We start from the raw sequence: 23,871 nt of genomic DNA on the forward strand, positions 1-23,871 counted from the left end.
AGACAATTTTTTTATCGTACCCAAGTAAAACACAAACATAAAGCTAACTTTATATTCCAATTACTTGCAGAACAAATAAGCCTAGCACCAAAATGAATTTGTTTCGGGTGGCTCGCTTTGGAATGGATGGAACGACGGTGTCCCCTTTTCCGAACATACCGATTCACCATGTACCAGAATAAAATCTGATAACAGGAAGTTTTGAATGTAATTAAAACATTCAAGGCAACGCATTGATAAAATAATGTTCACACCGTACGTAATTATGTCGATTGGAGGGACATTCTCAAGTACAGAACATTACGCAAATTTCTCACTTCTTTAGCTTTTTAACAAGTTTAGCAACTTCAAACACCGTCATCCGATTCTGGTGGTCTCAGATATCTGAGACCACACCCAAAGAGGCATGATCTGGTCGAGCATCCCTGGTCCATATAAAAAGAGGAGCTGATTGATAATAACTCACTCTTTTTCCTCCTAACTGGCTGGTTGGTTGACTGGCTGGCTGACCGACTCTGCGCACATTTACGTCAGCACGTTGGCCACACGTTGTGACCATCCAGAGCATGAGACCAAATCTCTTGGCAACAACAAGAGTACGGTTTTCAGATTCAACACCACGTTTGCTTGTTCTCCCCAAATTGACTAACATTATAGTGGGACATTTTTTTGTCTGTGCTAGTAACTACCAAACTTTCAGCGGTTGAAAAGTCCCACAATCTCCTGCACTTTCCCCTCCCTTTTTGTCCTTATCATTAATTCTCTGTATTAGGAATTGTGTGTGCTATTCCAATCGGCCTGGTTCATTGAATCCATTTTCTTGGGATTCGTAATTCATATCAGAACCCAAATAACTTAAAGTAATAACATTTGTTTTTTCTGCACACACCTCCAAAAAGGTATAACAATCTTGCTTTAAAATGTCAGAGAGACTACTGCTAAGATTGTTCAAATTAAGACTTCTATTGCGGGGGTCTCTAGAATATATTCCGCCAATAAAAACTTCGAGAAGCAGTTTATCTGCAGCCTCTTAATTTTCCAACATTCTTCTCAATCCAAATTCAACAAACAGGCAAAGGACAAGATCAGAATCCACGATCCTTCTTCACACATTTACTTAAACACCGAACTTCCTTTCCTGGCTATGTGGTAAAATGTCTTAGAAATTGAGCTACAGTAGATCACAAGTAGCTAGTCAGTACTGCAACAGATCTTAAATACATGCCAATAGAACTATTTCAGCATTATCACCACCTTTGTTTTTCAAAAGAATCGTACGGTTACCGTATCTACTGTCCTTACCGTCTTAGAATGGAAGCGTAAACATGATAGGCCGATTTGTTGCCTAACCCAACTCCGATGGTCCGAAAGGTACTTAAAGCAATGGATCTAAAACAGCGGTTACCATTTTGCCAAAAGGTGCTTATACACGTGATTGCGGGTAGCACATACACAAAGGCGGAATGCGGGAATTACGGCCATCCGTAACGTTAAGACACTCGCCAACCGCGACTGAAGCGTTGCCAGTAGGAGAAGCCCCTTGAGAAAGGATCTCGTTTCTCCTCCACTTTCCCTCGCCCTCCTTTTGAGTGACGGGCTCATTTGCCAGGTTTGTGGGTGGATGTTTATGCAAATTTCACTTTTCTGTGGGTAGAAATAGCCGGCCGCTGACAGGACCAAAGCAAGCGGGTTGCAACTAAGAAGCTGAAAAGCGGGACATCATTTGCATCAACATCTCGGCTCAAAAAAAAAAAAAAATCCATTATGTCGCATATGGAAATATGTATGTTATATGATTTTTACATTTCATTTCTTAAGGAAGTTACATAACTGTAAAAAAGCTGCCGTGTCAAAGTAACACCGTGTTTGTGGGGGTTGTAAATACGATAAGACACCTGCTTGTGTTTGACATTAGATGTGGAATATGGTGGTTTTAGGATCTTTTACGTAATTTTTTCCAACCGTACCTTCAATATCCCGAGCTTATGATATTTTCACGTTACGATTTGGAATACACTGTATTTTGGCCCCTCATTTTGGATTTTTTCTTATCCATTCGACATAAACAACACAATGGCCTTATCTTACGATTTTTCCATGTCACAATGTAGAATTTGATGTTTTCCCGGCCCATTGTTACGACATTTTCCCCACTACACGTCGAACTGAGCGTATGATATTTTCATGTTACCATGTAGAATATGATGTTTTCTAGCATTTTTTACAGCAGTTGTCTACCATACAACATCAACATCTTTATCTTACGATATTTCAACCTTACAATGTTGAGTCTAATGTTTGTTCGGTCCCTCCTTACAGCATTTTTTCCCACCATAGGACATCAAAAACACAGAGAACTAAGTGTACGGGATTTTCATGTTACCATGTAGAATACGATGTTTTTTAGCATTTTTTACAGCAGTTGTCTACCATAGAACATCGACATCTTTATCTTACGATATTTCAACCTTACAATGTTAAGTCTGATGTTTGTTCGGTCCCTCCTTACAGCATTTTTCCCACCATAGGACATCAAAAACAGAGAGAACTAAGTGTACGGTATTTTCATGTTACCATGTAGAATACGATGTTTTTTTTTTCCTTTTTTTACAGCATTTTTCTATCATACTACATTAACAACACTATCTTACGATATTTCAACCTTACAATGTTGAATCCGATGTTTTTGGAGCCCCTCCTTACAGCATTTTCCCCAGCATTCGACATCAAAAACACAGGGAACCGAGTGTACGACATTTTCATGTTACCATGTAAAATACGTTGTTTTTACATTTTTACAGCATTTGTCGACCATACAACATCAAAAAGACTATCTTACGATATTTCAACCTTACAATGTTGAATCCAATGTTTTTTCGGCCTCTCTTTATGGCATTTTCCCCACCATACGACATCAAAAACACAGGGAACAGAGTGTACGATATATTCATGTTACCATGTAGAATACAATGTTTTTTTTTGAATTTTTAGAGTATTTTTCTACCATACAACATCAACAACACTATCTTACGATATTTCAACCTTGCAATGTTGAATCTGATGTTTTTGGCGCCCCTCCTCACAGCATTTTCCCCATTATATGACATCAAAAACATAGGGATCCGAGCATACGATATTTTCATGTTACCATGTAAAATACAATGTTTTTTCTCCTTTTTTACAGCATTTGTCGACCATACAACATCAAAAAGACTATCTTATATTTCAACCTTACAATGTTGAATCCGGTGTTTTTGGGGCCCCTCCTCCATACAACATAAAAAACAAGAGGGACTGAGCGTCCGATATTTTCATGTTAACATGTAAAATAGGATGTTTTTTTTAGCATTTGTTACAGCATTTGTCTACCATACAACATCAACAGCACTATCTTACAATATTTCAACCTTACAATGTTGACGTTTTTTCGGCCCCTCCTTACGGCATTTCCCCCACAATATGACATCAAAAACACAGGGAACAGAGTGTACGATATTTTCATGTTACAATGAAGAGTGCAATGTTTTTTCAGCATATTTTACAGCATTCCGTCTACCATATGGATTCAACAACAAAATCTTGCGATATTCCAACCTTGCAATGTAGAAAACTATATTTTTTTGGCTCCTCGTAATGGCAATTTGCCCACCACACGGCTTACTGAGCGTACGGTATTTTCATGTTACTATGTAGAATACTATGTTTTTCTGCATTTTTTACAGCATTATGTCTACCAAACGGAACCGACATCACTAGCTCACCATATTTCAACATTGCAATGTAGAATATGATGTTTTTTTGGCCCTTGTTCAGGCATTTTCCACGCCACACTTTAAACTGAGTGTACTATATTTTTACGTTTCTATGTAAACTACGATGTTTTACAGCATTTTTTTTACCCAGCAGTTGGTCTACCATACAATAACAACAGGAACTTATAATACGTCCACACTAAAATGTAGAATACGATGTTTTTCCAGTCATTTGTTTACGGCATTTTCCCGAGCCTACAATATTGTCTCATTGCGACAGACAACACTATGTTTTTCGGCATTTTCCACACATCATTTTTTTCACCATATGGCTTTAACAGTACTAGCTTACGACATTCCCACGTTAAAACGTAGAGTATGATGTTTTTTCGCCCCTCGTTACGGCAGATGGAATACGTTGTTATTTTTAAAATCGAATACAAAGACAATTATTATTACAATTTCCAAGAATACTACCTGAGATACCAACTTTCAGCCACCAGAGGGTGCTAGAACTTAACAAATTGAATTTGTCGTGATATTGTATATTGTAACGGGACAACAAAGATGTATATAACGACAATTTAGACAATAGTGCTCTTTAATTCTGGTATTTCCCACTAACTCGATCGGAAACAGATTCGGCGTGTAACCTTCATTGTGTCGGAACCGACTTTTTGGGGTTAAATTATGCGCATGATCAGAAAATAAAAACCCTCCAATTTGTATAATAAAAGGATAAGAGGGTGGTCTTCGTCTACAGAGACTCATTACTTTTGTTTGTATTCATATAGAAGTCTTTTTCATGTGGGGAAAAAAAAGAAACGGTGGCTGCCTTTGATTGGCCAAGTCCACTTATCTTCCACTCATAAATTGCAAAATAGAGCCTGTGACGTTGGCGCAAGATGAGCAATTACAAATGGAAATTTACTATTGTGTCTTTTGTGGCGACAGAGGAAGGGCAAGGTGTGTTTTCCAACCGAGATTTAGTCACGGAGAAAATTATTTTTGCCAAAATGTGACTCCTCGGGTATAAAGACCATATCGGAGAGGGAAAGTTAACCCTGCTATTTGCATAGTAAGTGAACCCAATAAAAAAAAAAAAAAGTTTACAAAAATAATATAATTATATATAAAAAAAGCATGGATATATTTATATATAAAATGAAATTATACATATATCTATATATATATATATATATGTCATGATTACCGATGTGATGCACCTGTGCCCGCTCCTTTGGGGCCGACTGCCTCGGACTCTGATTGGCTCCCTGTCACTGTTTAAACCTACGTCTATCTGTCAAATGTTGTCAGTCCGTCTGCGAACCTCAGTGTACTTAAGGCAAGCTTTCTCGACCCTGACTCCCACCTGTTTTTGCTCCCGTCTGTTTCCCGCTTCGACCCGTTTTTTGATCCCGACCACGTCTCCTCTCGTCTCCTAGTTTTCGACTTGTTTCCGTTCCCGACCACATATTTTGCTCTCCTGTCCCGGCTACAGACCCGTTTTTTTCCCTTCTTGACACCACAATCACCATGGAAGTCCCACTCCTGCGTTCAGAGCGTCCTGCTTCCCTGGCCCAGCAATCACCGGATCGTGGGTGCAACCCTTTCCTTTCTTCCAATAAAACAGAAACGTAACGCAAGTGGGTCCTGTCTTCGTTCTGGTCTTGACAATATAGGAATTCAGAGAATAGATTTTTTTTTCAAACAGCAAAAAAATATTTTGAAAAACAAAAGAAAATTAAAAAGAAAAAAAAAAGAAAAATATTTTGAAATGGGCTGAAAACAGAAATGAAGGTAGTCAAAAAAAAGAAAACATTGGAAAAACTGCAAAAAAATGTGTCTAAAAGAAATTTTGGGAAAAGTAAAGAAAAACGTTTTTAAAAACTAATTTTTTTTTTTAACTGAAAAAGTAGATCTTGAAAAGGGGTTGAAAAACAAACACAGAAATTCTAGGGGGGAGAAGAATATTTTTTTTTTTCTAAAACAGAAAGGAAAATATTTTAAGATATTTCCCCTTCTTCAAGATCTAACTGTAACAAATATTTTTGAAAGAAAAAAAGACAAAAAAAGGATTTTCTTTTTAAAACAGAAAGGAAAATATTTTGTAATGACATTTCATTTTATATTTTTTCAAGAAAACCAAAAAATAAAACAGAAATCTAAATAAAAAAATAGCTAAAATAAAGGATAAATAATGTGTTTTGAAAAACATAAATAAACAAAATAAAAATAAAACAATTTAAAAGCAGTTGTTAAATATGAAAACACAGAAAGATAAATTCAAATACAGATTAAAACATTTAAAAAGAAAAAAAAATGAAAGTATCATATAGATTTTCATAAACTGAAAACATTTCAGATTTTTTTTTGAAATGCAGAAAAAAACAAAGCAATAAATATTTAGAAAAACAGAAAGAATAGCAAAAGTGAAAAATTGAAAACAAATTTTAAAAATGCATTTTCTAAAAAGTATTGAAACAAAAATATTTTATTAAGTGAGAATGCATTTCGAAAAATATAAAGGAAAATATTTTGAAACAGAAAACCACTTTTACACTCAATGTTAGGAAGGGAATTCAAAAAGAATCAAAACATTTCTATAAAAAGAGACCAAAAAACAAATACCCTGAAACGATAGTTAGAGAATTTCAAGTGAACGCAATCCCCCAAAACTTCTCTCCATTTCACACCGACTCATGTCGTCCAATCAACCGGTCGGGTTAGCGTTCCCCAAATATTTGATGAAAAAAAAACCTATTTCTTGCTCCAACACGTCGGACTTCCTTTTACTCTCAACTTTCTTTCCAGCTCAACGGAATTGAGCGCGGAGGCTGAGCCGAGGTCACGTCTGTAAAAGCGAAGTACAAAAAAAAAAGACGAAACGTCTTCATGGTCGCCTCGGAGGTGGTAGTATCATTCGGCCATTTTCTATAGCTCGACCCGCCAAACGCTTCTATAGGCTAAATTGGAACATTTTGTGGATCTCCGTCGCTGAATCGGAACTAAAATGGCCTCGGAGTCAACGCCACAAAGCGGGTGAGCATAATGCGCTGTGACTACTGAGTGACTTGACTCGCATCCAAAGTGAATAAAAGGAAGCTCTATGTGAGGCGCGAGGCCCCGCTGCCTCGCGACCGTTACGATATTCCGCGAGATCGCGTCTACTGAGCAGGACATTCCGCAGAAGGTGTAACCGCATTGGTTATGAAATTAACCGTGGAGAAACTGTCATGATTAGAGGGGATAGTGTCCAGTGACTGTTAGACCTTTCAAAATAAACTTCAGGCATGAAATGATTATATAGGAAGCCCCCCCGGGATAAGGCGTCCTCGCCTTACGACTTTCCAATGAAGCCAATGGAAGAGCAACTCAAATAGTTATTAAAATAAAACCTGAAGAAAACACCATGATTAGAGGGGGTATTATCCTCGGACTGTTATTCATTTCAAAATAAAATTCAGGCATCATATGATTATAAAGTAGGCCCCCCAGGATATGGCATCCTCGCCTTACAACATTCCAGTGAAGTCGATCTAAGAGCAACCACATTGGTAGAAATCAAAAGTGAAGAAACTGTCATGATTAGAAGGGGTTTTATCCTGGGATTGTTCGCCCTTTCAAAATAAAATTCAGGCATTAAATGATTATATAGTAGGACCCCCAGGATATGGCATCTTCGCCTTACATCGTTCCAAATACCAAGTCGATTTCAGAGCAACTCAATGGTTATAAAAGTAAACGTGAAGAAATACTCATGATTAAAGGGGACATTAACCAGTGAATGTTCGGATTTTCAAAATAAAATTCAAGCATTAAATGATAAGATAGTAGGACCCCCAGGATATGGTGTCCTCACCTTAAAACGTTCCAGGGAAGTTGATTTCAGAGCAACACAATGGTATTAAAATGAAACATGAAGAAAACGTCATGTTTAAAGGGGACGATATCCAGTGAATTTTTGACCTTTCAAAATAATATTCGGGCATTAAATGATTTTGTAGTAGGCCCCCCAGGATATGGTGTCCTCGCCTTACAACGTTTCAGTGAAGTCGATGTAAGAGCTACTCAATGGTAATTAAACGTGTAGAAAACGTCATGATTAAAGGGGATATTGTCCAGTGACTGTTAGACCTTTCAAAATAAAAATGCAGGCATTAAATGAGTATATAGTAGCCCCCAACCCCCCACCCATCGGGATAAGGCGTCCTTGCCTTACGACGTTCCAGTGAAGTCTATGTATGTGTGGTTATTAAATTAAACACGAAGAAAACATAATGATTAGAGGGGAGATTATCTAAGGATTTTTAGCCCTTTCAAAGTAAAATCCAGCCATTAAATGATAATATGGTAGAACCCCAGGATACGGAATCCACGCCTTGCAATGCTCCAATAAGGTCGGTGCAACTATTTCCGTTATGAAATTGAATGTTAACACTGTCAAGATTAAAAGGGATATATCCTGTTATTTTCAACCCTTTTCAAAATAAAATACAGGCGGATTATACAGTAGACTCCTGGCAATGTTTTAGTAAATTCAGTTCAAAATACTTCTGTTATGAAATCAAACTGTCATGATATAAGGGGGATATATCCTGTGATTTTCTTAAGCCCTTTCAATGATTATATAGTAAACCCCCGGGATACAGCATCCTCGCCTTAAGACGAGTTCATGCTACAATTTGGAAAAAGATGCTTTTTGGCCCCTCGTTAAGTAATTTTCAAAATAAATACAGGCACTGTGGGTTCAAACAGTGGACTCCCGGGATACGGCGTCCTACCTTGTGACGTTTTCATGTTACAATTTGGAATACGATCTTTTTAGCCCCTTGTTACGGCATTTTCAAAATAAAACACAAGTATTATACAGTAGAAACTCGGGATACGGCGTCCTCGCCTTGCAATGTTCCAGTGAAGTCAGTGCAACCTCTTCCGTTATGAAATTGAACGTTAAAATACTGTCAAGATTAAAGGGGATACATCCTGTGATTTTTAAGCCCTTTCAAAATTAAATACAGACATTTAATGAATAACGGCATTAAAAGGATTGTACAGTAAACCCCCGGGATACGGCGTCCTCGCCCTACGACATTGCAGGGAAGTCGACGTGAGAGTAACCTCATTGGTTATTAAATCAAACAGGAAGAAACTATCATGATTAAAGAGGATATATCCTGTAATTTTCAAAATAAGATACAGACATTAGATAAAAACGCGGTAAATGCCTGGGAAACGACATTCCGTCTCATGGTACGGTGACAAAACTGAAAAAACAAATAATATATATATATATTTAAAAAACAGGAAAATAAGTCTCTGAAAAGCCGGAATAGAAATCCAAAATGTGAAAACAATAATCCAAAATAAAGGTAAAAAAAAAATATACGGTAAATTCCGGACTATAAGCCGCTACTTTTTTCCCCAAACGTGCGGCTTTTTCAGTGATGCGGCCAATTTGTGAAATTTTTCTAACGGCCGCCAGCGGCGCTCGAGTACAAAAGGTAAGATTTATACTGGTGGAATATGTGCGCCGAGGAAGACTGCAACTTCACTAAAACTGGCCGCATGCAAAAGGCAACTTTTTCGCAAGTCTGCCAGTGGATCCTGACAGCGTGAGGCAGCATAAAAAAAATCCACCATCACCAACGGGTCCCGAAAAGTCGGTCTGCTGCGTGCCGGAGAGGAGGGCACAGAATCAGGAGTGGATGAAAGTTCCAGCAACAATTGAGAGTGCGAGTGAGGCTGCAGGAGCGTGGGACGACACTATTTCTTTCCGACACTGAGGAAGACGACTTTGATGGCTTCAGTTTTAAGGAGGAAGATGAGGACGGTTTACCGCGATTTTTACAAGTACGGTATGTTATTTTACCAGACCTGTTTACTGTGTTGCGAGCGTGTTGCTACCTGTCACAGGCACCGTTTGGGATGAAAGTTATATTATTATTAATAAAGCTTTGAAAACTCTCTCGGTGTACCGTCTTTCTTTGTAAATACAGTATGTGTAACGATGTATAATATGTATTTGCAACTGTATATTTTTGTAATGCATTTATTTGTATTTATTTTGGACACTTATTCTGATATGTTTTGGACGGGCGAATTAAAAAGAAGGGGCGTAACAAACGCGGGCTGACAGGAAGTGGGGACCGGTAAAGGTGAGTGTTTGTGGACACGGCGGACAATAGTGGATATATATTTTTCCAACCCTTACCTTTGGAAACATACACTTTTTTCTTTGGATTACTTTCAACGGGAACCGGACTCTGCCGGTCTGCATCAAACCTTAAGTACCGGTATCATTTCACGTTCATTTAGCCGGCTGTGATTTTTGGACTGTGTACTTTAATGAAGGATATTCAGTTACAATCGTGAGACTTAAAGTCAGGTCTGGGTTCATTTTGTGTTACATTTTTTTTAATGTGGGCGCATGCGGCTTATATACAGGTGCGGCTTGTGTAAGTACAAAATCGGTTTTCCTCTTGAAATGTGGTGGGTGCAGCTGATAATCAGGTGCGCTCTATAGTCTGGAATTTATGGTAGACCAAAATAACTTTTTTTAATAAGGAATTTTCATTTTAAAAATGACCCCAAAGATCAGCAGGGCATGTCCCCTTTAATCTCGCCATTGTTTGTATTTTTCAAGAGACGAAGATGATCCGCACTCTTGTTTGTGTTTGTAACCTAATTCTTCTCCTAATAGAAGCTCGGGAGGCCCCCCCCTTGTGGACTCATGAAATATTCATTTCCTACTTTGGAGACGCCATTCATGAGCCCGCTATCAAAACAAACCCGTCTTTTTTTCATACCATACGAATCAGAAAGCACCAAATCCGATAGAAACCGAATGGCGGGTTCGGACGCCTACTTTGTAGCCAAATTCAAGCACTTTCAAGACCAAGTTTTCCATTTTCATAAGGAAATAATCCAGAACGTGTTTTTATTATTGTTGACCTTGATATCGAAAATAAAGTCGTCTTGCTGCAAGCAGGGTTGGGTAGGGTTACTTTAACTGGATTACTTTCAATTACTTTTGGATTACTCCAATACCAAATATGCTAATAAAAGACAAAAGAAACTAAATATGAATAAAATTATGACTCACAACACGTGGTAAGCTTTCTCTCCTGACTTTGATCTCTTTGATCTCCGGCAAAACTAGCATAAAATATGACAGAAACAAAATGAAAATAAATCCAAACAGCTTGCCGACATCATTTTTGCCGTTCCATGTGTTCCGTTACTCCCCAAGCCTGCACAACATTTAGTAATTGTATTCATATTTAGTTTCTTTTGTCTTTTATTAGCATATTTGGTATTGGAGTAATCCAAAAGTAATTGAAAGTAATCCAGTTAAAGTAACCCTACCCAACCCTGGCTGCAAGCATATACTTTGTGGTATTTGGAGATCTTCCTATCGATGGTCTGCGATCTTGTTGTCTCAATGGGTTGCTATAAACTGACATAAATTCTGACATTCTGCTTCAACAATGCTACGTCACACACAGGGAAAGGGTTCTATAGTTGTTAGGGAAATATTGAGTTTAAAAGGGAAGACAGGAAAAGTAAGATGGACTGTATGAATAAAAATCAGAAAAATGAGCCAAATTTGGACACATTTTAATCATATTGGTTGCTCCGAAGCGGAATGCATTCAATATTTCAATCTTAGAAATATTTTTCTTTCTGTTTTACTTAATTTATATATTTTTTTCAGAGGATCTGTGTCTAAACTACTTGAAATTAATTTGGAAAAAGTTATTGTTTTTGTACTTAATTGTTTTTTATAGCACTGTAGAGAGTGGTTAGCGCATGTGCGGCACAGTTCAAGTCATGGGAACCTCCTGCGTGGGTTCAAATCCAGCTCCAGACTTCCTGTGCGGAGTTTGTATGTTCTCCCCGTGCTTGCGTGGGTTTTCTCTGGGCACTCCGGTTTCCTCCCACATTCCAAAAACATGCATTTCAGGTGAATTGGCCGGTCCAAATTGTCCCTAGGTGTGAATGAGCGGGTGACTTGTCTGTCCCCGTGTGCCCTGCGATTGGCTGGCAACCAGTTCAGGGTGTCCTCTGCCCAATGCCCAATGATTGCTGGGATGGGCTCCAGCACCCCCGCGACCCTACTGAGGATAAGCGGTGTAGCTAATGAGAGAGAGATGAGAGCACTGTAGAGCTAATCATTTAAATTTTTTATTTCATTGTTTTCTATTTCCAGGGATTTTGTGTTTATGTTGGACTTTAAATCTGTTCAGAGTGTAAAAAGCTCAAATTGTTTTGTATTTTGCAATTTTATCAGTAGATATGATCATATTTTAAATTTTTAGTTCATGTGTTTTGAAGGGATCCCTTGCAAAACATATGAGATGACGAATTATTAAATTATTTGGTGCATAATGTTTTACTGCTAGTGATATCAAATCATTAAAAAAAAACAAAAATCTGAGGAGCCATCTGGGAGCCGGTTCTTCTCAGTTAGCGGAGCCAAAAGAGCCGTATTTCTAAAGAGAGCTGTCCTCTTGGGTGCGACCAGGTGGGGGCAGTGACGCTTCACATAACAACGCCATTTTAAAAAACCCACCTGAGCAGGTGTGTCGGCCATAGATTTCAAGAACTTGTTTTCAATTTGTCTTCATTTATTGCGTGATCTCTAGATTCAGGCTGCCAAGAAACATGGTGATGGCAACCATTTTGAGCATTTTCAAGTACTTCACAAACATTTATGCATTTTCCTAACCTTAAAAACAAACTATTAAAATCCGAACACTTTCGAGGATTTCAAGCACTCGTACGAACTGAATACCGGATGTTGCCGTTCATCAGGAAACTTCTGAAGCTCCGTTAGCGCCTCAAGTACTCCGTAGTACAAACAAGTATTGCGGTTAAAAGCCGCGAGACGTATCGACCCGCGAACGAGACGAACGACGAGACGCTGGACCGAAGGGGGAAACAAAATGAGGAGATAGCGAGTGAAGTGCTTGATTTCTCTAAGCCAGGAGCAGCTTGGGAAAGATGCTCAAAGAGAATTAAAGGATTGCAAGCTTTTAGCCTGTACATGGATAGTAAACACAGGCAACTGCTTTGTGGGACTACTTTTGAGGGCTTCCAATTAAATGTTGGAGTGTAGATACTATTTTTTATTACTGCTACTCAAAAAATACCAAATTTGTGAAGGTATAATTCGTTTTTTCATCGATTTAGAAAAGAAAAGATACAATAGTTGTAGACTAGACTAGATCAGCTATGTACAAAGTCTGGCCCTAGTTTAGTTATAGTTTGTGAGCAAATTTATCATAAAATTAATAATAACCACATTTTTGACATGGTGACTGTAAATAAAAAAGGCAAGTGGACTGTGAGGGCAGCCACTTCCAGGACTAGTGGAAAATGGAGTATTTTTGAACCGAAATCCCAAATAACTGCATCTGCCTAATTTGCCCTGAGACTTTTTTTTAAGGACAACTCAAGATAAATTTAGCCCATTTCCTTTTTGACATGGCAACTATGAATAAAAAAAGGAAAGTTGACTGTGCGGGGTGCTGCTTCGAGGACAAGTGGAAAATGGAGTATTTTTTAACCGAAATCCCAAATAACTGCATCTGCCGAATTTGCCCTGAGACTGTTTTTTTTTAAGGACAACTCAAGAGAAATTTAGCCCACCCCATTTTCGACATGGCGACTGTAAATAAAAAAAAAAAGAAAGTGGACTGTGAGGGCAACCGCTTCCTGGACAACTGGAAAATGGAGCATCTTGAACCGAAATCCCAAATAACTGCATCTGCCGAATTTGCCTGAGACTTTTTTTAAGGACAACTCAAGAGAATTTTAGCCCATTTCCTTTTTGACATGGCAACTATAAATAAAAAAAAGGAAAGTTGACTGTGAGGACCGCCGCTTCCAGGACAAGTGTAATTTGAAGGATCTTTCAACAGAAATTTGAAACATCTGCCTAATTTGCCAAGAGACTTTGTTTTTGAGGACACCTCAAGAGAATTAAAGCCCACACAATTATCAACAGTGACATGACGACTGTAAATAAAAAAAGGAACGTTAACGATAATTTTAGCCCAAACCATGATCAACATGGCGACTAAAAAAAAAAAAAAAAGGAAAGTAGACTGGGAGGCCCGCCACTTCCAGGAAAAATGGAAAATTGAATATTTTATAACCAAAATCTGAAACAATAGCATCTGCCTAATTTGCCAAGAGAGTTTTTAAGGACACCTCAAGAGAATTAAAGCCCACACAATTATCAACAGTGACATGACGAATGTAAATAAAAAAAGGAACGTTGATTGTGAGGGCTGCCACTTCCAAGACAAGTGTAATTTGGTTGTAGTTGCTCATTGATAAGACATAACTGAATAGAAATTATTCCACTTTAAACTTTTTAAGGACATTTCAAACTACGCACCTCACCTTTAATGAAAATTAAAAAATAGAATAAAAAAAATATTGATTTAAAAAAGACAATGATGAAAATATTTTGAAAAAAGGAAAATACACTTTTAAAAACATTTAAAAAACTATAATGAAAAATGAGAGTTTACAAAAAACAAAAACATTTCAACGGGCAAAAATAAATACATTTAAAAAAAAAACATAATATAAAAAAAGAAACGGAGAAGAAAAAAATCAAGAAAAAGAAAATTTAGCTTTGAAAAAAACATACTTTTAAATAGGAAATAAAAATTCCCTCCCAAAAAATTAATCCAGAAAACTGAAAACAAATATTTCAAAGAAATACAAAAAAATGAACTGTTTTTTTTTCAAGAAGGAAAACTTTGAAAATCAGATTTTATAAAAAAAAGGAAAATAAGAAATTATACTTTGAAATACTGAAAACAAATTCAAAAATGTCAAAAATAACTTTAAAAGCAAAACAATTTTTTTTCAAATAAAAAAAATATATAACAAAAAGAAAAAGGAGTAAATACTTAGAAAAATGGAAACAAAAGTACAAAAATATAAAAACATGGAGATAGATTAAAAAAAATGAGTAAAACGTAAACAATAATTTGAAAACAAAAAATCCGTAGATCAGATAAAAATATATATTAAAAAAAATAACAAAATATTTTGAAAATAAGAAGAATTTATCTTATCTAAAAGCAAAACAAATACAAAAAGGAAAAAAGGAAATTGGGAACATTTTAAGAAAATATAAATAAGAATAAAGAGAAATATTTTGAAAACATCCATTAAAAAAGTTTTTATTTTTATTTTCCAAAAACAGAAAAAAAATATTTCAAACGGGAAAAAAAAGTGGACTAAAACAGAACATCGATATAAAGCGCCATCCCGCTTTTTAAGAGATCAACTGGACCTCCGCATTGATTTGCGACAGCATGTGTTTATACCGATACTAGATCATAAATCACTGGGATAAAAACATTTTATCCCGAAATTTTGAGGATCACATCTTACAATGTGGCGGCACGGCGACGCAGTGGTTAGCACACGCGCGGCACAGATCAGATCAGATCAGGGGAATTGGCACGGTTGTTGAGTGCTTAGCATGTCCGCGGCACAGTTCTAAGGATATGGGTTCAAATCCAGCTACCAGCCTTCCTGTGTGGAGTTTGCATGCTCTCCCCTTGCCTACGTGAGCTTACTCTGGGCATTCCAATAACATGTATGTAAGGTTAATTGGCCGGTCCAAATTGTCCCTAGGTGTGAATGAGCGAGTAAGTGGTCCGTCTCTGTTTGCCCTGCGAGTGGCTGGCAACCAGTTCAGGGTGTCCCCTGCCCACTGCCCGAAGATAGCTGCGACCCCACTGAGGACAAGCGGTGCATATAACAGATGGATGGATATTGCTACTACTGTATATCGCACTGTTGATTGTTCAAATGAAATATGATGAGTTGACTGACTTTGGAACTTGTGTAGATAAAGCCGCTTTCTATCAGAAGCCCATTTAGGCAAAAATTTCAATTTGGACCAAAAAAGTAAAAAATACACTTATGCTATTAGTGTGACGATATATTATTATTATATTGTTGCCATTTTTTAGCAGGCCATACCAAAAACAAATATTATTAAAGATGACTTCTGAAAGTATCAACACTATCCACGCTACACCACTTGATATTTGACTTTGGCTTAAAAATGACGGCGGTAAAAACCAAGGAGCATGAATGAGTCAGGACCCGTTTCGACATCGCCTGACTTTGCTTTTCAAAGTGTCGCCGATTCAAGCTGTGACGTCTGTCTTTTGTCTCTCTAAATATGTACACGCATTAACCTTTAAAACGCTCTCCTTGTGTATGCAACACCGCGTACCGACCGAGGGATGGGGGGGGTGCATGTACCGACCGAGGGTTGGGCAGGGGGCACTGCGGCGGATTTTTCGCGGCGCTCTTTTAAAACCACGCGTGTTGATCCATCCCCCCTTCCCGTGTTGTCACCCCCGTTATCCAGATGAAAACGGATTTATTCAAACCTCCCATCAAGCAACACTATAAATAGATGCTTGTGGAAAAATATCTTATGAGGGAGTGGGGCAGGGGGCGGGGGGGCTTATAAGCCGCGCTCTTAAGCTGATATTAACATGCTGAAAAATGTCAAATGTTTTGCCGGGGAAGAGATTTTTTTTGCTTTCTGCAAATAAGCGAAATGTTTATTAAAGCCGTATTGCCAATTATCTGGAGGAATATTACTAAAATGGAGATGTGTTTGTCATTCTTATGGTTGTTTTCACTGGTTTACCCCTGCTGCATCATACCTCATCTGGAGGGACGAAAGCATGACCGACTTAGGTGCCGAGGTGCCTAACTTGTTTGGGTGTTTGGGCATTTAGGTTGGCCATGCTCCAAAAATGTTTTTGTCTGTTTTTGCTGTTTTGTTCCCTTTTTTATTTTTCTTTGTTATTGTATGTGTTTGTCTTGCTGTCCGTCAGCCCTCTCGAGGGATATGACCAAGGTAGATAGATAGATAGATAGAAAGCCAAATATGTTCCTATAGTGTAGTTTGGTCATTGTAAATGTAAATGTAAATGCATTTATATACCGCTTTTCGAGTAACTCAAGACTTTCCAAAGCGCTTTACAATGTGCTTCACACTTACCCATTCAAGCACACACTCACACACCAATAGGGAGTCAGCCATGCAAGGCAACTACCTGCTTAACAGGGGCATTAGGGATTCAGTGTCTTGCCCAAGGACACTTTGACCTATAACTCAGAGGAGCCGGGAATCGAACCTGCAACCTCTTTATCCCAAGATGAGCCACTTCCGCCCAGGTGTGAAGAGGAAAATATTTATATTTATAATTTAGTCTGCTTTTAATTGTCTATTATCTGGCAGTTGGTAGATCATTTATGTATTCCACTCATTTTGTCGTTGCTTATTCCCAAATTGGATGCTAGAGGGCAGCAAATACTGCCACGGTTGCCTGTATTGATACCTTAAAGGGACAGTGTGTAGCATTTGACTACTGGTTTTCTCTGTGTCGTATTGTGCAACCGAAAATGAATGCCTGAAGACTAAAGAAGAATACAAAGTATGGAGACTCAAATTGACCAATTATTTTTTTTTTTTTTTTGTGGCTATTTCAAGGTTTGTTTTGTGGGGTCCCCATAGAAGCAAGATGGCCCACAATTGTTTCAGCTACCCCGAAGCGAGCCTCATTGTCATGTTTACTGATGCGAGGCGCCTGTGCCCGCTCCTTTGGCGCCAACTGCCCGGACTCTGATTGGCTCCCTGTCACTATTTTAACCCCGTCTTCCTGCCACCTGTTGTCAGTCCATCTGCGAACCTCAGTATAGGCTAGGCAAGCTTTTCAACCCTGACTCACTCCTGTTTTGGCTCCCTTCTGTTTCCCGGCTTCGACCCATTTTCTGATGTCGCACACATTTATTGCTCTCTTGTCCTGGCCACTGACCCGTTTTTGTCCGTTCCCGACAACGCTCGCCACGGAAGTCCCACTTCCGCATTCTGAGCAACCTGCTATCACCGGATCGTGTGTGCAATCCGTTCCCTTCTTCCCAATAAAACTGAGAAACGTACGCAAGTGGGTCCTGTCTCTGTTCTGGTCTTGACACTCATGTTATGTCTAATTAATACATATTTTGTTAACTTTAGTGTATTTAAAATAAATGCAAGTTTATATCATAGTTCAGGTATATTTGGTATTATTTACATTAAAATTGCTTTTTTTTGTTAATGAAGGTATTTTTTACCACTAGGAGGCGCTAAATAATACACACTGTCCCTTTTAGAAGACTGCTATTAAACCCATAAAATACCTACATTTTTATCCGTCATTTAAAAAAAACAAGGTTTGGCAACCAAAAATGTTGAAAGAGCCATATTGGACCCAAAAAACATGATTGGAGCCGCAAAAAAATTAAACTGTCACGTTTGCCATGGCGCCCGATTGGCCCCGCCCATGTGGCGCCAGCTGCGGCTCGTTGACAAATTGGCTTCCCTGTTATTTAAATCCAATCCTGTCACTCTCCTTTTGTCAACGAATCTCCGTGTATACAGGGCAAGCCTTTTTCGACCCTGACTCCCGCCACGCCCGTTTTTGCTCAAGTTTGTCTCTGGGTACAACCTGTTTTGATCCTGACCACGTCTGCTCTCCTGTCCCGGCTTACGACCCGTTTTTGTTCCCGAATACGTCTATTCTCCCGTTCTGGCTTACGACTCGTCTCCGACCCCGACGACGTCTTGCTCTCCCAGTCCCGGCTACCGACCCTATTTTCCGCCCCTGACACTGCCATCGCTCGCTACGGAAGATCCACTTCCGCGTTCGGATCACAATCCGAGTACGAGAGCGACTTGCTTCCCGTGCCTGGCAAACACCGGATCGTGGCTGCAGCCTTTCCTCTCTCTTTCAATAAAACTTTTGGTGAACAACACGCAAGTGGGTCCTGACATAAACTCTTTATATAAGCCTTACAAAAAAGGCATCACATTCTAATTCACTTCATTATCTACAATATTTTTAAAACTAGAGTGTAAGAAACGCAAATATGAGTCTACTATACCATTTTGGACCCCGGAAAATGTTGGAGGGCGTAAAAAATGTCCCCCAGGCCATAGCTTGGACACCATAGTATAAAGTTAGCATATTAAATCGTTTTTTTATGATTAAAATGGGAAAAAATACTTGGGTGTAATGTATTTTCTTATTCAAACTGTGAATGTTCTTATTTTGTGGAGAAACAAGATCAAATGTTTTTGAATACAACAAATACAAAAAATAAAAAGTATTACACTTTACTTGAAATACTACAAAAAAATACACTTTTGGTGCCAAGAAGGTTCAAAATACATATTTTAGGTGTTTTTTGTTTATATTTTACTTAATTATTCTTATTAAAAATCAGAATTGAATCTTATATGAAGTCAAATTTGGACTATTTTTAATGATCAAAAGTAGATTTTTTTATGGATTAAAGGATGATTTATTTTTATTTTGACTGGGAAAATATATATACTAATATATTTATAAAATACCCAAAAAATCCTAGAAAATATACTAATCCACTAAATATATAAATAATATATTAAGTAGTATTTAAAATAGTGCTAAAAATATTATATTCTGTCATTGACTTAAAATATGTTTTTGTTATTTTTAAATATTTTCACTATTTGTGTTTGTTTCTTCGAGTAGAATACACGAAAAAAAATGTAATCTTGAATTTCTGGTGTTAAATTTCACAACTTGAACTGAAATTTGCAGTAGCTCAAATACGGGCCGTTTTTGGTAGCAGCAAGACGCTGGATTGGCACGTCTGCCAATTTGGCAAAGCGGTTTTCATGAAACTGGGCGAGGCCGGCACGGCACAATGAAATGAGCATGGCATCGTTTCAATTTGGCAACCGGCGGAGGACGGGATTCTCGCACCTGCTCCAAAATCGGTGTCATATAAACCAAAACTAAAAACAATAAAGCAGTGGAAATGGTTCTCTTCTAGTCCACTAAAACCAAAGTCGACAAAAATCAGGATTAAGTTGATTAAATGCACGACTACAATGGCATTACCGTTACTATATCTGCATGTGCTTTTGCTCTCCTGAGTTGTTTACGTCACGTCTTTTCAGACGATGTCACCATTCAAAATAGCCACTATCATATGTTTAGGTAGCGATTACGAATACAGTATTTAAATAACAACCATTCCCTTCATTTTCCTCATGTTGAGGTTCTTGAGTTTTTCCTAGCCCTCATGTAGGTTTTAGATCAGGGGATGGTGTCATAATAGTCTGTGGTACAGCCCTTTGAGACTCCTTGTGATTAAGGGTGTCACAAATAAACATGAATTGAGTTGACTATTTACTACTACTAGACAAAAGGCGAATTGGTGAATACTGCAACCGACTCATTTCGTTTGGGAAAGAAATGGCTCTAAATGCCTTCTCTTGGAAGTGGGAGCCGGCTACCTACCAGTCGAGAGCCGGAGTAGTGCCTAAATTCGACTCCCCTGCGAAATCTGACACAACGATCGCTTTAATGTTTTAATCACACCAATCTATTTTCCTTGTGAAAAACAATAAACCGACCACGATTACAACAAACGTTCTGTCGGAAACGCAGCGCTGGTGAGCATATACGCGAAGGGGAGTCCGATTTTGCAAGGGGAGTCGGTTTTAGCCACAACACCAGTTCCCTTCAAGGCGCTATTTTTCTCTTTTGATTGGTCAAAATTGACTTTTTTCAGCGATTCTGTGTTGCTGATGTTGAATTTGTTAAGTATAATACAGTTTTTTTTAGGAAGATTTATAAATATTTTAGTGTATGTTTCCTGTGTTCACAGTGTTAAAGTTTAAGTGTTAATGCCCCTTCGTCCCTTTTTTTTTAAGTGATAAGTAAGTAATAATACATCCCATATGGGAATATATGGATTGAACAAAAACAGACCTCAAGAGCCATTTGGAAGCCGGCTCTTTGGAGTGACAAAAGATGCGAAAGCCGGTTCTCTAAGAGAGTCGGAATTCCCATCTCTACAATGGACCATTCAAGTTAGCTGTAGTTGTTTTTTATTAAAATGAATACTGGTTTAAGTCAATGTATGAAATAATTAATACCACTAGGGGTTGCTATATTATACAGCCTGGGGTTTTAATCTGGGTACCAGTTCCAGAGGCATCACTGTAATAGTCTACTCCCAACTTGTATTATCAGCAGTTCCAATGTTATAGCCTACACCAGGAGTCCTGAACCTGTGGCTGGCGAGCCATATATGGTTCTTTCTACGAGCATAAAAGGCTCGGAGATAAAATCGAACTATTGCAATCATTTAATATATTGCTACACGCAGAGCCAATTGGCACACCCACAACATCGAGACAACATGGATGCAAAGAAGTTTCGCTCCAGTATATATACACACACAAGATAAGTTTACCTACAGTTTACAGTCAAGATCTCACACCTACAGACCCCATTATGGCTCTTAATCACTGTATAATATTTTATATGGAAGCTCATTAAACCATATATGTTCATTATGGAGACACTATGTGAAAAAGCCACAGAACAAACTTTAAAGGAAAACCTTTGTTTCACCCTAATGCTTTAGTAAAGCACCAAAAGCAATTTGATTGGGTGAGCGGTAGACATAGGCGGAGCTATACACAGGGCGCGCGCACCCTTTGTCCTCGCTCAGGAGCAGTCAGTCTCCTCGTTTGCTGTATTTTGTGACAATTTTACAAAATAACTTTGCTTGCACCTTGTTGTGAAATCATTAAAAAATGGCAACAAATGAGCTTCAACACTCCTAAGTAATTGCAGGAGGGAGACGAATTGGAAGTGGTATATTTTTATCACTACGGGACACAGGTTCTGGTATTATTTTTACCTCATTGATTTTATGAAATCATTAAACATCACACAGTGAAATAACATGTGCTGAAGAATTAGCTTTTGTCTGTTGAGCCAGTTTTGGGATTTTGTTACATTTTGTCAAATATGTATATGGTATGGCTCTCTCAAAAGAAGAATTAAAACATTTTTGCTTTTATGGCTCAAAAAGGTTACCGGTCCTTGGTCTACACCCAACTTTTGGTTTTAGCTTTACAATCAACCATCCAATTGCTTGAGATAGTGCACTCGTTTTTGCAGATTGTTTTACTCTATCGTGTTTAATTTAAATTAAAGAGTTTTACACCACTGGGGGTCGTTATAATACACTCTGAGACTTTAAAACTTTTGGTTTTAGCTTCTCATTTAGAAGGTCATCAACCATCCAATTGCTCCATTTAGTGCACGATTTTGCTGATTGACTCTATCGTGTTTCAATGAATTACGTATGTTTTATACCACTAGGGGTCGTTATGATACACACTGAGACTTGAAATTTCTGGTATCACTTCCAGAGGCTTCACTGTTATTGTCTACACTAAACTTTCAGGCTTAGATGTCAAATTAGAAAGACAGAAACATATGTGTTTTTCTTATCAATTGTATCAAGTGTTTTATTTTGAAGAAATGAAGTAAATCCAGACAACTAGGGGTCACTTTATAATACACACTGGGGCTTTAATTTGGGTATCAGTTCCAGAGGCTCTACCGTAAACATCTAATCCCAGGTTTTGGTTTTAGCTCTCCAATGACAAGAACATCAACCGACCAATTCACTCATTCCCAAACAGTCCGTATCTGCGTGAAATAAATGAAACCTGGACCCTATGTGTGCTCTTTGTTTCCGGGGCCGTCGCGCTCGAAAGTAAGAAAAGTGCACGAATCGAAGGATCCGACAGCAAAAACTTGAGGGTATACTCACCTTCTTTGGGCGGCCGTTTGACTTCGGCACTCAGGTTGCAAACCTGACCGGCTTGAAGTTGCGGCGACAAACATCCTTCCGTTTGGGCGTTGAGCGGCAAAACCACATTGTTAAGCATCAGCATGCTCTCCGATTCGCCGTCTCCTAAATGTTGAGGACATGTACATTTGGTGTAGACGATCCCGCACGATTCCACCGTTCCCTTCTCCAATTTCAGGCAGTTTTCCAACCAGGTGCAAAGAACCTGACACCCGAACTGACTCGGGCTGGCTTTGTTCAACACCAAAAACTCCACCACCGATTTCTCCTCCTCGTCCTCGTCCTGTTTCGGAGGCGTCAATCCGTTGGAATCAGAGGGAAAGACCCTCCTCAACTGGGCGAAGTTTTTGTCGTAGAGCAAAAAGACGTAAAGGTTCTTCGAGTCGCACAGGTAGACGATGGACTCGTTGACTTTGAGCAAGGCGTTGATCTTCTCGTGGGAGTAATGGTCGAATTGGTAAGCCATTAAGGAATATTCGGAGCAGCTCAGGTCGTGTTTGTAGAGTTTTAGGTAGATGCTGTATTTGGTGGGGTCCGGGTTCTCCAGAGTCCAAGTACAGTTCGTGTAGTTTTTAGGGAACATTTCGGTCACTGAGTAGGATCCATAGATGACCCCCTTGACCAGGGTGGAACACCAATAATCTTGGGCGCCAGTTAATCCAAACATAACCAGAAGATAGGTGGAAAATAGATAGATCAACAGGTTTCGAACAGCCTTCATCCTATGTCATTTGGCCTGTGGAGAGGGAGAAGTGATTGATATACGTATTTTTTGTGTATAACGCGGTCTTATGAGAGACCGTATGAAAAGTAAATTTTATTTACTCTCACACAATACGACATACTCTCACACAGGCACAACTATACTCTCAAACGCAGTCGTACCCATGCACAAACAGTACTTTACATGCTATAATATACTCTCAAACATGTACAAATATACTCTCATTACCCACTACTCTACTCTCTCTCACATACCTCTATACTCTCATTCACGCACTGCTATACTCTCTCATACATATTACCACATACTACCGCCAGTTTGACGTCAAAGTGTACCACATCTACACACAGAGAGAGAGAGAGAGACGTACTTAAGGTAACTGAAGCAATGAATACTGATCTGTCTCTCCCTCTCTCTCTCTCCCTCTCTCTGTCTTTCTCTCTCTCTCATCCCCCCTCTCTTTTCTCTCTCTTCTCTCTCTCTCAGTCTCTGTCTCTCTCAGTCTCTGCCTCTCTCTCTCTCAGTCTCTCTCTCTCTCTCTTCCATATTTTCTCTCTCTCCCCACTCGTTTTTATCTTTGTGTCGCTCTCTCTGCTTTTTTTCTTTTTCCATCTCTCACTTGCTTTG

General features: G+C 38.6%; 1 protein-coding gene across 5 annotated transcripts in view; it reads right to left on the reverse strand.

Annotated features, from left to right (window-relative positions):
- The window catches only part of adgrb3 (adhesion G protein-coupled receptor B3), a 224,991-nt gene that overhangs the window by 198,911 nt on the left and 2,209 nt on the right, over nucleotides 1-23,871 (reverse strand). For all 5 annotated transcript variants that reach the window (XM_088351661.1, XM_088351660.1, XM_088351659.1 and 2 more), the window contains exon 2: nucleotides 22,482-23,256. In XM_088351661.1, coding sequence (XP_088207787.1) covers nucleotides 22,482-23,241 — 760 coding nt within the window. In that variant the 5' untranslated portion in view covers nucleotides 23,242-23,256. The remainder of the gene's footprint in view (nucleotides 1-22,481; nucleotides 23,257-23,871) is intronic.

The sequence above is a fragment of the Urocampus carinirostris genome, chromosome 13, assembly GCF_059441175.1.
Source record: "Urocampus carinirostris isolate Australia breed hairy pipefish chromosome 13, RoL_Ucar_1.0, whole genome shotgun sequence".
Lineage (NCBI taxonomy): Eukaryota > Metazoa > Chordata > Actinopteri > Syngnathiformes > Syngnathidae > Urocampus > Urocampus carinirostris.